This window comes from Meriones unguiculatus, chromosome 12 (genome assembly GCF_030254825.1).
Source record: "Meriones unguiculatus strain TT.TT164.6M chromosome 12, Bangor_MerUng_6.1, whole genome shotgun sequence".
NCBI lineage: Eukaryota > Metazoa > Chordata > Mammalia > Rodentia > Muridae > Meriones > Meriones unguiculatus.
In genome coordinates, this window is record NC_083360.1 from 80,386,727 (window position 1) to 80,400,485 (window position 13,759).

A 13,759-nucleotide genomic window follows, 5' to 3' on the forward strand; every position below is an offset into this window, starting at 1 on the left:
AAGCAAAGCGTGGGGGGGGGGGGGAGAAAGAAAGTAGGGCATGGTGACTTGAACTTTTAATCCCTGCATAACAGAGGCAGGGGGATCTCTGTGAGTTCAAGGCCACCCTGCTTGGTCTACTGAGTCAGTTCCAGGGCTGCCAGAGCTACATATTAAAAAGTTTCTCTGTCAAAAACTAAAATAAAGAAGACTGTCTTTTTCCTGATCTCTCTCTCTGTCTCTGTCTGTCTCTCTTGTCTCTTACTTCCTTTCCCTTCATTTTTGCTTTTTTGAGACAGGGTTTTTCTTGCAGCCCTATCTATCCTGGAATCATTTTCCTCTCCCCCATTTCCCCATCTCTGAGACATTTTCTTTCTAAGAAGTCTTGGCTACCCAGGTACTCAAGATGTATGTAGATCAGGGTGGCCTTGAGCCCATACAGATTCACCTGCCTCTGGACCCAAGTGTGGGATTAAAGGTGTGCACAACTAGCCAAGGAGGGTATCTTAATAGAGATTAATTCTCTGTGGTGAAGCTGAGACAGTAGAAGTGCATATTTGACTAAATCTGGTTTAAAAAGTCCATAGCAAGATTCTACCTAAGCAAACAAATAACTGCACAACCCAAAAACTTAGCATAGTTGATGGTGTACTCCCTTAATCCCAGAATTTCCAGTGCAAAAGTAGGATGCTCTCTGTGAATTTGAGTACAGCAATGTCTATACAGCAAGGTCCAAGCCAGCCAGTGCTACTCATTGAGATCCTATCTCCAAGACAACATGTCATGGTGCAGGCTAGCTGGGACTTCAGGTATTCACTCATTTTTAATGTAACGGTGGACATCTAGCTTTTCCACATATTGGGTAAACCTTCTATGCCACACTAACTCCAGAGTCATCTGTGTGAGCATAAAAATATGCTATATAAGCATAAAATTATGCTGCCAGATGGGAGATATGTTTCCTATGGGAATTAGCTCCCTGGAAGTCACTGGCAAAAAATGTTTCCTCTGGCCATTTAAACCAAAGAGACGTGCTCTGAAAATCCTGTTTTCTCAGATGCAAAATTGGATTAAAGAGCTTCTTGCTGTTTCTCTTGGAACAGCACAATGAACTATTCAAGAAAACCCATTTCTGATAGATTATTAAAAGCTTTAGCAAGAATAGAGTAAGAGAGAAATAAAATCTTAGACAAAGTAATGAGTTAGATTCAGTATCAGAAATTGCTTGTAGAAAATCCACACATTGTAGGTAATGAAAGAGTAAGAGCTTTACACAAATGTTAATGGTGAGGCAGAAAGAAGACAGGCAAACATAGGAGGTCAGAGAGTTTTATATTATACTATGAGTTTTACGCACAGGTTAGCTCAAGCATCTTATCTCTAGGGAAGTTAATCCTTAGCAAGAAAAACAGGAGGAATTCTTCCAGATGCTTGTCTCTAGGGAGAATTGTGAATCTTTAGCCGACTTAGCTTGAAGGACTATTAACAGCCCCTAGCTAATAACAATAAACTACGTAAACAAATCCCAAGTTTAACAGCCCTTGGCCCTCTACTTAGTAAATTAGCAGCAATAACACTGCGTAAGTAGTCACTAGTTCTATGTTTGCTCTGCTTAAAAGGCTTTTAGGCCAAGATTTTTTGTAGACACTGCCTTTTACCAGATTGCCTTTCAGTTAAAATATAAACTTTGTAAATGTTCTGGGAAATATGTCAACTTCAGGTGCTTCTATATGTAATCACTATATAAGTGTTGGCTTGACTTCAGTGAAGCAGAGCAGATTTAAAACACTACTTGGTGTGGTCTCTGATTGTCAGTCCATTTGCCTATCTGTGTCTAAGCTGATATCCGAACCGCTGATTCCCTGCGGTTGGAGGTCCCCAGCTGGGTAGGTCTGTGGCATTCTACCAACTGGCCTTCATCCACAGACACTAGTTTAATGTATTTTGAGACCACAAGTCTTGGGTCTTGTCAAGATCCACTTTCCGTTTTCTGAAAAGCCTCTTTTTTGGAGGTATTTGAACCTTCACTATTGCATGGGTCTTCACTAATAGATACCGTAATGGCAACTTTTAAGTTTCCTGATGACACCAGAGCTAACAAGACTAAAGACTGCTGGCATGTTTGCATCCCAAAGCACCCTATTACATAGGTGTTGCTATCATAGATCCCAAACCTTTCCAGAACCTTAAGCTTGTTCCTCTTAATGACACAGCATCTTGATCATTGGGTTTCTACCTAACCTTAGGGGTCTTACAAGGAAATGGTACCTGCCTTACAGCAGATGGATACCCATTGTCTATCTCCCCATTCTCAAGAGCTTTTTCTAATCCCAATACCCATGTAATTCAGTGGTCCAACTCCCTGGGAATGGCAGAGAGCAAGTTTCTAGCTGTGCCTACAGGAACTTGGTTTGCTTCTATTTTGGGCCTCACACTTTGTGTTTTCATTAGTCTGTTTGTGACTAAGAAACAGAACCTAAATTTCATGTACTTGAACATATAGTTCCCAAGACTCTTATTATGAAGGTATGGCAGGCACATGGACCTTCTATCAACTTTGAGAAAGAGAAGAGCAGCCCCTCCCCTAACATCCGAGTTAGTAGGAAGGGGGATAGCTAGTTCAGCGGCTGTAAGCACAGAGGCCTTAGTTGCAGGAAAACAAAACTTCACGTATTTTTTTTTAAGATTCATTTATTTATAATGTATACAGTGTTCTCTATGCATGTATGCCTGCACACCAGAAGAGGGCACCAGATATCATTATAAATTCTTGTGAGCCACCAAGCGGCTGACTGGGAATTGAACTCAGTATCTCTGAAAGAGAAGCCAGTGCTCTTAACCGCTGAGCCACCTTGCCAACTAATTTCACATATTCAATTTAACACGTTGACAAGATCTGGCCAAACTGTTCAACCACTACATTCTTACAGACCCCAACTGAGACTCTCTAGCTGAGGTACTCTTACACAACCGGCAAGTGGCCTATAATCCCAGAGCTCATGGAGGCAGAAGCAGACAGATCTCTGTGAGTTCAAAACCATTCTGGTCTACAAAGCAAGGATAGGAGAGCAAAGGGTACACAGAAAAACCTTTTCTTGAAAAACAAAACAAAAACATCATCAACAACAACAAACAAAACAAAACAAAAATTCTGACAAGCATTAGACTTATTACTCTTTAAGGAAGGAAGTTTGTGTATGGCTTTGGGAGAACAATGTTTTTATGCCAGTCATTTCAGGGTTGTAAGAAACACTCTTGCAGAGGCTAACAAAAATAAATAAATAAGTTCTAGATAGAGAACAACAGAGTAGATAATCAATGATTTGGTGTGAAAGCCTGTTTAAGTGGTCACCTTGGCTCACCTCACTATTAACTGCCCTACTTGGTCTCTAATGTCTGCTCATATTAATTGTCATTTGTGGGCCTTGCATTATATATGCCCTGATATCTTTTCTTAGACAACATATTTCAGCTCCTGGTTCTTCAGACACAATATCCCCGCTAGACCACAGGGAAAATCTTGAGTCAATAATTTGATTTTGGAAATAACTCAACAGGTAATGTTAAGGCACACTTTCCCTTCTCTGAAGAGCCTCTTTCTTTGAGCCCAACAGTCATCACAACTTGTTGCTGACATAAAAGAATCTTTGTCCCAGGTCCAGATGACCATAAACTATGTTTACGTTGACTGGGAATCTGTATGACCTTGTTATTCCTGGACATTCCGGAACCATGAGCACATTTGGCAAGCAAACATGCCCTGTTCCACTCTATGCCCCCCTACATGAGCTAATTGTGGCTTTTACCTTTATAAACTGACACCAAACAACACTCAATGTCAGAGTTAGACTTCTGAGCCCTTTTCTTGACCATGGTCATGATCAGCTTGGAACAGTCATAAAATAAACTGCCTATATATGATTGAGATCGGTTCCTGAGTGATTTGAGGGCATTCCTCTGTACCTTAACAGGACTCGTTTTCCCTAATCACAAAGCTCAGTGCCTTTTCTTCTCCATAGATTGACTTTAACTGGTTTTTTGGACAATGGTTCTTGGGGAACCAGGGAAGCAAAGATTCAATCAATGACAATATACTCATTAAGCCCAAATTCACACTGACAGAGGGATCTCTCAGGGCCAGTTCACTGCAATGGGGTTGGTGGAGATCTCAGTTTATACATTTCAATCACCCAGTGTTGGTTTCAAAGCCATAGTTCTCCTTTTTCCTGTGTGAAGTCTCCCTAAAGCACTTTTATTCCCAAACATGCCATCCAATTCCAACCAGAGCTCTGGTCATTGCGTTCCCAGGGGAAGGGTTATTTGAAGGGGCAAAAAGGCTGAGCCCATTGTGTGATGGTAAATGGACTGTGCTCAGCTCTCCAGGCCTTAAAACATGCCTGAAATATAAAGCTGATGGTGTCACTGTCAAAGGCTCTTTTGCCTGTTCACCATAATGAACCTGTTTCCGGTTCTTGAGCTGACCTGGATGCTGTAGGAGACACCTGCTGGGTCAGCTGCTCATGAGACTGAGGCAGGAGGCTAGTGTGAGCTCATTCACTTGTGAATAGGTACAGAGGACATGGCACAATTGACACTGCTTTGCTAGCCTGCAGGAAGCACTGGCTTCCATCACCAGCACTGCCTTTTCCCTGGACAGAATTCTCTCCTGTAATCCCAGAACTAAAGAGGAAGGTAGAGGGCAATGAAGGGATCAGCTCAGCTCCCTGGCTGGAGAAGATGGAATCAACAGTGGAAGCTGGGCATGGGAGAAGACACACATAGTATGACAAAAGATATGAACTGGAGGATTGCCATGAGTTTGCCTTAGCCTGGGAAAGATGAAGAAGCTCTGTCCCAAACAACCAACAACACTGAGAGCTATAGACAGGTGTCAAGAACAGTGAATCCTGGAGAATCAGGCAATGCTGTTCTCCAAGCTGCCACTTCACTCATTATTGGCATGGGAGCCTTTGGACAGCATCCCAAGTTCAACATTTTCCCATCAAGCTCCAGCCAGTGCTAGAAACTAAACTTTAAAAATCTAAAATAAAATGCAAAAATTGAAAAACATTCTAGGTTTGAAAAGCCTGGAGAGCATTTGCCTTCTGACTAAACAAAGATCCATTTCTTTTTTCCTTCTGATTTTCATATTTTTGTTTCTTTGTTTGTTTGTTTGGTTGGTTGGTTTGTTTGGTTTGGTTTTTTTTTTTTTTTTAGGCTAGAATTCATGTACCCAACAAGGAGTCTCAGCTGTCCTTGAATGTCTTTCTCTCCCTCTGTCTCAAAGGGTAGTGGATTGCAGGTCTGTGCTCCTGTGCCCCATTGGTGAAGTTCTAAGAACTTTCCCAGGCTTCATGCATGACAAGCTTGTACCAATGGTGGCAATCCTGGAGCTTTTGTTGATGGCATTAAACCCTGGAAGCACCAAATTAGGAGTCTGTAATGATGACATTTCACTAAGAAGAGAGAACACTGAGCTCTGTCTCCAGCTCATTTTGTAATTAACTGGCTAGTTTGTTTATTGATGTAAAATGCTTTTCAAGCGTAGAAATTTACTTTTTTGGTTGGTAGGGGTTTGATGATATTCCAGCCTGATCCCAGCCCCCTACCTTCTCTCCTCCAAGTCCTCATGCCCACCTCACCCATTTCCTCCCTCCTTCTTCTCAGAGAAGGGGAGGCCCCTAAGTGGTACCAACCCATCCTGACAACTCAAGTCACAGCAGGACTAAGCATATCTTCTTTCACTGAGGCCAGACAAGGCAGCCCAGCTAGCAAAAAGGGAACCAAACACAGGCAACAGAGCCAAAGATAGTTATTATGTTTTTTTTTAAAGAAATTGAATAGGCCAACAGGTGCTCAGCAAACAATAGCACAAAGCCTGCAAAGCTGCAAAGTCTGGTGATGTAAGTTTGATCCCCAGGACACATATTTTGGGAGAAGAAAACACATCCAGGAATGTTATTTGATTTTTGTTCGTCTGTTTTGAGACATGGTGTCATGTAGCTCTGGTTATCCTGGAAAATTCTCTCTATAGACCAGGCTGGCCACCAACTCACAGAGATACACCTGCCTCTGCCTCCAAACTACTGAGATTGAAGGCAAGAACCACTAGGCAGGGCTAGAAAATATGATATCACTGTGTGGATCAGGCTCTCCTGAAACCCACAGAGATCCTGCTTTGCTTCTGGACATAAAAGGTGTGCACCACATGCTGGGATTACAGGGGTGTGTTATTAAACCTTTCTTCTTTGTTTGACTTTCATCTCATAATGCTTTGATTCACTCTTTGAGAGAAAATGTCCATCTTGGTCATGATGGATCTAGAGTCTGCGATCAAGGCAACATCCAAGCAAATGTTGATAACTTCCAGAAGTACAGGTTCTTGCTGTCTAGCTCAGCCCTTTCACATATCCATTGTATTCATGTGTGTGTTTTGTTTGGTTATTTTTGCTGTTGTTTTTTATTTAGTAGCTGTTGTTTTAAAACAAAAAATTTCACTATGTGATCTTTGGCTAACCAATAACAGACTACTTACTTAAGTACAAACATATACAATGAAACCCATGGTGAAACAAAAACACACGTAGACACTAACACTGAACACACTAGAACACACCCATAAATAAATAAGCGTATGCAGATGCGCATACAAAATGAGTCAATCAAGCAAGAAAGCAATGGAGAGTTGACTGTTAGTTAGTTTGTTTTGTTTGTTTATTTATTTTTCTTGACAAGTTTTCACTGTGCCTACCTCTGGCCATCCTGGAACTGGCTTTGTCTACCAGGATAGCCTTGAACTCATCAAGATCTGCTTGCCTCTTCCTCCCAAGGTCAGGGATTAAAGACGTGTCAACACACCCAGCAGAATCTTGACTTTGTAGTTCAGTGCTTTGGATTCCAAACAATCTACAGTATGATTCAATTAACCTACATCAGGGAAAGTCAATCTTCATAGGATGAAGTGGGTGGAGACTCATTGGACCAATCAGACAGGAACTTGTGGTAGGGAAGTGGGACTAAATTGGGAGGGGCAAGGTGGAAGGTGTATAAAAGCAGTAGAGGAGACATGGTAGAACATCAGAGTCCTGGAGCCTGCAGTCACTGCCTGACCTAGCTGGGAACAGGAGCATTGTGACCAGTGTTCATATCAGGTAAGTCACTCACCTCCATCTGGATGCCTCTTCCATGCTGGGCTTGCCTTATCACCATCAAACTACAGCTACATTTCCAATTTAGAATTTTTAGACTTGGTATAATTTGGTTTTAATGAGAAATGGATGTTTCATGGGAATTTCCATGTTAGTTTTTTGTTCTGTTGAGTTTTTAGAGACAGGGTCTCAAATAACCAAGGCTTGCCTTGAACTATTTCTGCCTCTGTCTAGAGTTCTAGGCTCATTCTGGAATTTCAGTTAGGATGTTAAACTAGAAAGTAGTTTAAGCCTTTGCAGTATATTGAACTCTGTTTCAGAGATTATGGTTTTCATATATATATTTTCATATATACATGAAATGGGAGCTATGTAGCATTCAGCAAATTCATCTGGAATCTAGAATTAATGTTACAAACACAAAATATCACCTTCTAGTGTAGACTTGGCTGCATAAAGAAAACTTATCACTACATAAAATTAAACAAAATGAAATACATGACGTAGGAATGTGACTGAATGGTAGAACACTTATGTGGTGGGAAAAACCCCACTATGGAACAATTTTAAGGCAGTTAAAACACTGTTTTGTTTTTGTTTTGATGTTGTTGTTTTGTTTTTTAAGATTCAGTTTTCTCTGTGTAGCCTTGGCTATTGTGAAAGGACTTGGATGAGCAGGCTGGCTCCCCAATGATAGAGCTATCCCTGCCTCTGCCTCTCATACAGCTGGGATTACTGGCATATCCCACTGCATCTGGCCAACATTTAAAATCTTAATTTTATTCATTTTCCCTAACCTGGACTAGCCTGAAATACACTATACAGGTTAGGCTGACCTGGATTCCTTCTGATTCTTGCTCCAAAGAGCTGGGATTATAGGTTTCTACAAGGTTGTGTGCCATCAATGCAGTGTTTTATGCAGTAGCCGGACATGGTGACAGGAAAAACAACACAAAACAACAACAACAACAAAAACCAATTCCAGTGCTCCTTTTCATAGAGGAAACGTGGAGAGTAGGTGCAAGCATGGGCTATAATCAGGAGTTCCATTCAGGTTTGGAAGGGTAACTAATACCACTCAAGGCTCCTTTGCAGACAATATCTTATATAGAAGTGTAAAAATCTTGAGAACATTGATGGATTTTCTCATTTATTTCTTCCTTTGCACGCAATTGAACATGGGGAATCCTCCTCCTTATAAAGTTTGTGCCCGTGGCTTCTCATGGAATACTCACATGTTGTACATGCTCTTGGTCAGGAACATGGTTTTTTAGTCGCTTTGGGGAGAGTTGCATCTCTCACTTTGATTTTGCATTGCAGACATGGAATGGCAGTGTAGCCAGGTGGCCAGAAACTGAAAGACCATTAACCCCAGTTCCTCAAATTAACATGATGGAGCCCTGTAAGCCCTCACTGGTCTCCAACAGGATGAGAAGTAGTACATGCAGACAGGGTCTTATAGATTCACCTCAGTCCTTCTGAAGAGGGATCAGTCTCTTGAAAGGACAATAAGGAAGGGTTGGCCCTGTGACATCAGCACTACATGTCCTTGAGGTCCTAGAAATTTATTCAGTGTCTTTTTCCTGTAACATCTGTCTGCTCTGATTGCATGCTCCTCCATAACCCTTGTTCTGAGTAGGCATGAAGTTCAGAGGAGCAGGGTGGGTACCTGCTAGGACAATGGTTACTGTGCTCTTCTGTGGGCACTAATAAGAGAATCCACATGCTGAGAGTGATGGAAGTATGGCTTAGAGACCACCAGATTGGATAACTGGGCAGTATGAGTTCTCCATTACTGCCAGAGCATGGACTCCAGCCCTTGGGCTCCTGTGATGTGGGAGAAATAGGAATTTTCAGAACTTAGGCTGAAACTATGTCTCCAAAATGCTTCACAGGTGCCTTCTGACTGAATGTCTATCAGGATGAGCATCTACAACTCTCCTACACTTAAGCAGCTGGCCATGCAGGGGCTGCTGAGGAATGAATCCTTGGCCATCTCTTCTCTGGACTGCATGCCCATTATGCTCTTCCCACCACTGTTCGAGGAGGCCTTCAAAGGCAGACACACAAAGATATTGAAGGCAATGGTGGCAGCCTGGCCTTTTCCTTGCCTCCCTGTGGGGGCACTGATGAAGACCCCTGAAGTGGAGACCTTGCAAGCTGTGCTGGATGGCATAGACATGCTGCTGACCCAGAAGGCCCGTCCCAGGTAAGCAAGGCACAAGGAAGCTAGAAGTAGAATCACTGGGCTAGTGGTAAGGCACAGGTGTGGTCAGGGAGAATGGGGTCAGAGTAGACAGATACTTCGGGAGTCATGGAATTGGAGGTCTGTGGAACTAGTGTTTACGTTGAGAGCAGATATAAATGACGGTCAGGAATTGTGGACAGCTCAGAGTAGATTTAGTAGATTTAGTAGGATGAGACTTTCCCTGTTTGTCGTAGATGTGAAAGAGAGGAATCCACAACAGCTGAGTGGAGGTAAGCAGGGCAGGTCTCCAAATATAGCTCAGGCAAAGCATTCTTGCCTTGCAGGTGTGAGGTGCTATGAGAGAGCTAACATTAGAGTAGTGGGATATAAGCTGCCTCCAGGTAGGTTCCTGGTTTACATTATGAAATTTCACCTTTTCACCTCACAGAAGGCAGAAGCTTCAAGTGCTGGACTTAAGGAATATTCACCAGGATTTCTGGGATGTGTGGGCTGGAAGAGAGAATGGAGCCCACTCTGAAGATTCTGGAAGAAAGAAGCAAGGAGTAAAGTCCCTTTATAGACATGCCTTGAAGCAGCCTTTGAAGATGGTCACTGACCTGAGCCTCTGCTTCCATCTGCAAGAACACCAAACATGCTTGTTGCAGTGGGCCCAGCAGAGAAGGGGCTCTGTGCAGCTTTGCTGTGTGAAGATGGAGATCTCTGACTTCCCTGTGGAGACCATCAGGGAGGTTCTAGACATTTTTCGACCACACTACATTGAAGAATTGGAAGTGTTTACCTGCAAGGTCCTGTCCTTCTTAGGTCATTTTGCACCTTTCCTCGGCCAGATGAGAAATCTCCGCAAATTCCATTTAAGTCTCAATGACTTGGTCATGGACAGGGTAGACTTAGACAAGTGTCTTTACAAGTTCCTTACTCAGTTCTCCAAACTCAACTGTCTCCAGCATCTCTACCTGAATGGTATCTACTTTTCCTCTGACAACATGAAACAATTGTGCAGGTAAGGCAAGATGGGGAGATGTTTCTGCCATGTCAGCAAACCCTTTCCTTGACTTTGAGCATTAGTGAGCACCTGAAGTTTGCCAGCCACATTGGATTTTACAGTGACAGACTCATTAAACTATCAAAGTATAGATTGTTATTTTCTTAACTGAGCTCTCTTGAGTTCCCCTTTCATTTAACTGAGTTTGAGCTAGATAGGAGATGTGTAGAGTGTTGTGTTGCAGGTATGTAAGTTTCATAAGTGGTTAAGAAACAGTGGGTGATCTTTGGGTGTTCCCTGTGGGATCCTGTCTAAGCTGATGGAAGGAAACAGAGAAGAAGACCCTGAGCTGAGGAGGAGCTACACCTGCACAAGTGCAGAGGAAGCTCAGTACAAAGCTGTCTGAACAGGAACCAGTTTGTTCCTCTATTGACTTCTCTATCAGTCTTTTGTTCCCCTGAAGGGATGCATGATTCAAACACTGGTTGGAACTTTGTAGGTGGAAATTGAGTGTTCCGGGGGTGGATTTCATCACTTCCAATGGAATAGCACTGAAATCAGGAATAGAGGTTGTCCTAGATAGTTGTGACAGAGATGAACCCTGTTGGACACATGGCAAGTTGTTGGCAGAAACATTCTGTGATGGTCCTTTCTGATTATGCCCTTTTCCCATGATGTGGCAAGATTTAGTTTTCTGTTTGAAAGAGTAAGGATGGGGAGATGTGGATCTGTGTTCTGAGACCATCCAGCTGATAGCGCAATAACTCAGGAGACAGTGATATGAACAGACACCAGCAGGCTGTACCCTGAATGTTGACTTTCAGCATAAGCATAGATTGCTTTTGCATATGTGATCTCCCCTGTCTCAGTGTCAAGCTTACTAATATCCTCCAACACAGTGAACCATAACTTATTTCTTGTTCTTTAACTAGGTGCCTGAAGACCCCATTGGAATCCTTGTCTATCAGTCTCTGCCGTCTCTCACAGTCACCCTTGAAGCACTTGTCCAGGTGTCCGAAGCTCTGTCAACTGAAACAACTTGACCTCAGTGGTATATTGTTATTCACGTCACATCCCACAGGTCTCCGAGTCCTCCTAGAGAGTGTGGCAGACACTCTGCAGACCCTGGAGTTAGAGCACTGCAGCTTGGAGGACTCTCACCTCAGTGTCCTCCTGCCTGCCCTGAGCCAGTGCTCCCAGCTCACCAAGGTCAATTTCTGTGACAATTCCTTCTCCAGGTCTACACTGAAGGGCCTTCTGCAATGCATGGCCAATCTAAAAAAGCTGGCTATAGAACTGTACCCTGCCCCCCAAGAGTGCTATGATCACCGGTATTATGTCCATGTGGACACATTTACGCAACTGTGTTCTGAGCTTCTAAACATGGTCATGGCCAAAAGACAGCCCAAGAAAATCGCCTTTGCTACACCTATATGCCTTGGATGCTGCCAGCGTTATGTCTATGACACGAAGACCATACTTTGTCAGTGTTGGCAGTAAGAAGGAAAAGGTTGCTTCTGGATGCTGAGAAACAAAGTCAAGTAGAGGACCTTCATCAAGGGGTTCCAGAACAGGTGGCTTTTGACACAGTTTGGTGTTACAGGATATTTGATTCCATTGTGAATCCCAAGACCGAGAACAGCAAAAATCCTGGTTCTTGTTGTAAAGTGGTTCAGCCCCTGGATAACACCTTTAACCCCAGAACTTTTTGTTTATTGTAAACAGATGGTTGTGGTGTGGCTCAGGCTAGCACACACCTTTATTTCAAGAGATTTCTGTAAATAAGAGGTAAATAAAGGTAACCCTAGTTCAAGAGGCAGAGCAAGAAACTGACAGGGAATGAGTAGAAAGGAGAGACTTGGATTGACAGGTGTTTAAGACAACAAGGAAAAGAAGATGGAATTTTGGAATTCAGCTATTGGCTTCTTCTCTGTGCTGTGAGCTGAGTAGAAAGGTCAGTTTGGTGCTTTCTCTGCCTCTCTTAGCGAAGAAGGTTTTACCCCAGCATCTGGCTCCTGAGTCTTCATTAGTAAAATATAACAGATGGGATTCAGTTTATCAATCAACATCTTGGAGCCCCGAGGAGTGGTACAACCCTACATACAGATTACTCCCACTAGAGAAAAACTTAGAACCCATTAGATTTGGTAAGCCATTTGGGAAGTCCTCAAGAAGAGAGTTAAGGATGGAAAATACCACAATAGAAGGCTTTAGAAGGCTCTATAAAGCTACTCTAGATGGCAGTGAAAAGAGTAGTGAAAATGCAGATTACTAGAAGCCTAAGTGCCAAAGCATGTGCATGAATCATTACAATAGAGGAAAATAAGATTTCAATAAAGAGCTCTAAGGGCTTAAATTTTTTTTAATAATTGAGGTGTGCCTAAGGCTGATGGCTCTTAATGGGGGCTTCCACTGATGGTGGCAGGCATCTAGAAAGGAAAGGAAGGAAGGAGAGAAGAAGACCACACACCAACACACAAATTTACACTTGATGAAGTAAGATAGACTCCAACAGGTAAGATTCAACAAACTTTTCAAGCTTCTCTTACATTACAAAGATACCTACCTATACACACACATACGTACATATATACATAAAAAAGTTATACTTACATGCATATGTGCATACATACAAATTCACACATGGGTGATGGAGTTGTAGTACCAACCCAACCTTATACACATACATACACACGCATACACACATCTTTGCCGATGGAAAAAGATGCCAACTTCTCCAGCTACTGTACATATACACGAATACACATATATACATTTGGTAGATGGAACAAACCACAAAGAACAAACTCCAGAAAACTTTATTATTTCTCGCATGATATATTTGTATATGTTTTTAATGATACCTGAGTAAGAAAGATCAAGCATTATTATTGTATGTGCCACTGATACTGCCTAGCGAGCGGATGGAAGAACCCCATAAGTTTTCATGCAACTCATATGTTATGAGGGATGTGGTGACCATAAGGGCAACAAGCAGAGCTATGTTCCAGAACAGCATGAAGTCCTTAGGACAGGGAGTCCCTGAGGCTCTGCCACACGGATTAGTTTCTGCTACGAAACAAAGACATTGTGGTTGTGCTAACTAATGGGCCACATTCTGTGAGTTCTAGAGCTGTCTTGCTATTCCTCCTGCATGGTCCCTGACACCAGAACTTACTACAACTGAGTCCAAGATGGAAGGACAATTGAGGTTTTAAAGTTCGGCACCTCAACATCACCAGCTGCCAAAACTACAACAAAGGCAACATAGATCAAAATCCTAAACCTCTAAATGTACTTAACCTAGTTTCTTGTCTGCTGTAGTTCCTTAGCTAGCTAACTGTTCTTGTTACTTAATGTATACCCCCTCAGAACTTGATTTTTGTGCTTCAGAGTCACCCTGGGAATGGCTGTGTGCTACCCTGGGATCCAGAAGATCCA

General features: G+C 42.6%; 1 protein-coding gene across 1 annotated transcript; it reads left to right on the forward strand.

The window, feature by feature from the left end:
• The first annotated feature begins 9,049 nt into the window (after positions 1-9,049).
• Positions 9,050-11,818, forward strand: LOC132646757 (PRAME family member 12-like). The gene is made up of 3 exons (XM_060365248.1): positions 9,050-9,336; positions 9,764-10,336; positions 11,251-11,818. Exons 1-3 carry the CDS (start codon positions 9,050-9,052, stop codon positions 11,816-11,818), a joined length of 1,428 nt encoding a protein of 475 aa, XP_060221231.1.
• Positions 11,819-13,759: the final 1,941 nt, after the last annotated feature.

Excerpts from the sequence above, each read along its gene's own strand:
- LOC132646757 (XM_060365248.1), top strand. The coding sequence starts at position 9,050 with ATGAGCATCTACAACTCTCCTACACTTAAGCAGCTGGCCATGCAGGGG. Across the intron at positions 9,337-9,763 it reads ACCCAGAAGGCCCGTCCCAG|AAGGCAGAAGCTTCAAGTGC; the intron begins GTAAGCAAGGCA and ends TTCACCTCACAG. Across the intron at positions 10,337-11,250 it reads AACATGAAACAATTGTGCAG|GTGCCTGAAGACCCCATTGG; the intron begins GTAAGGCAAGAT and ends TTCTTTAACTAG.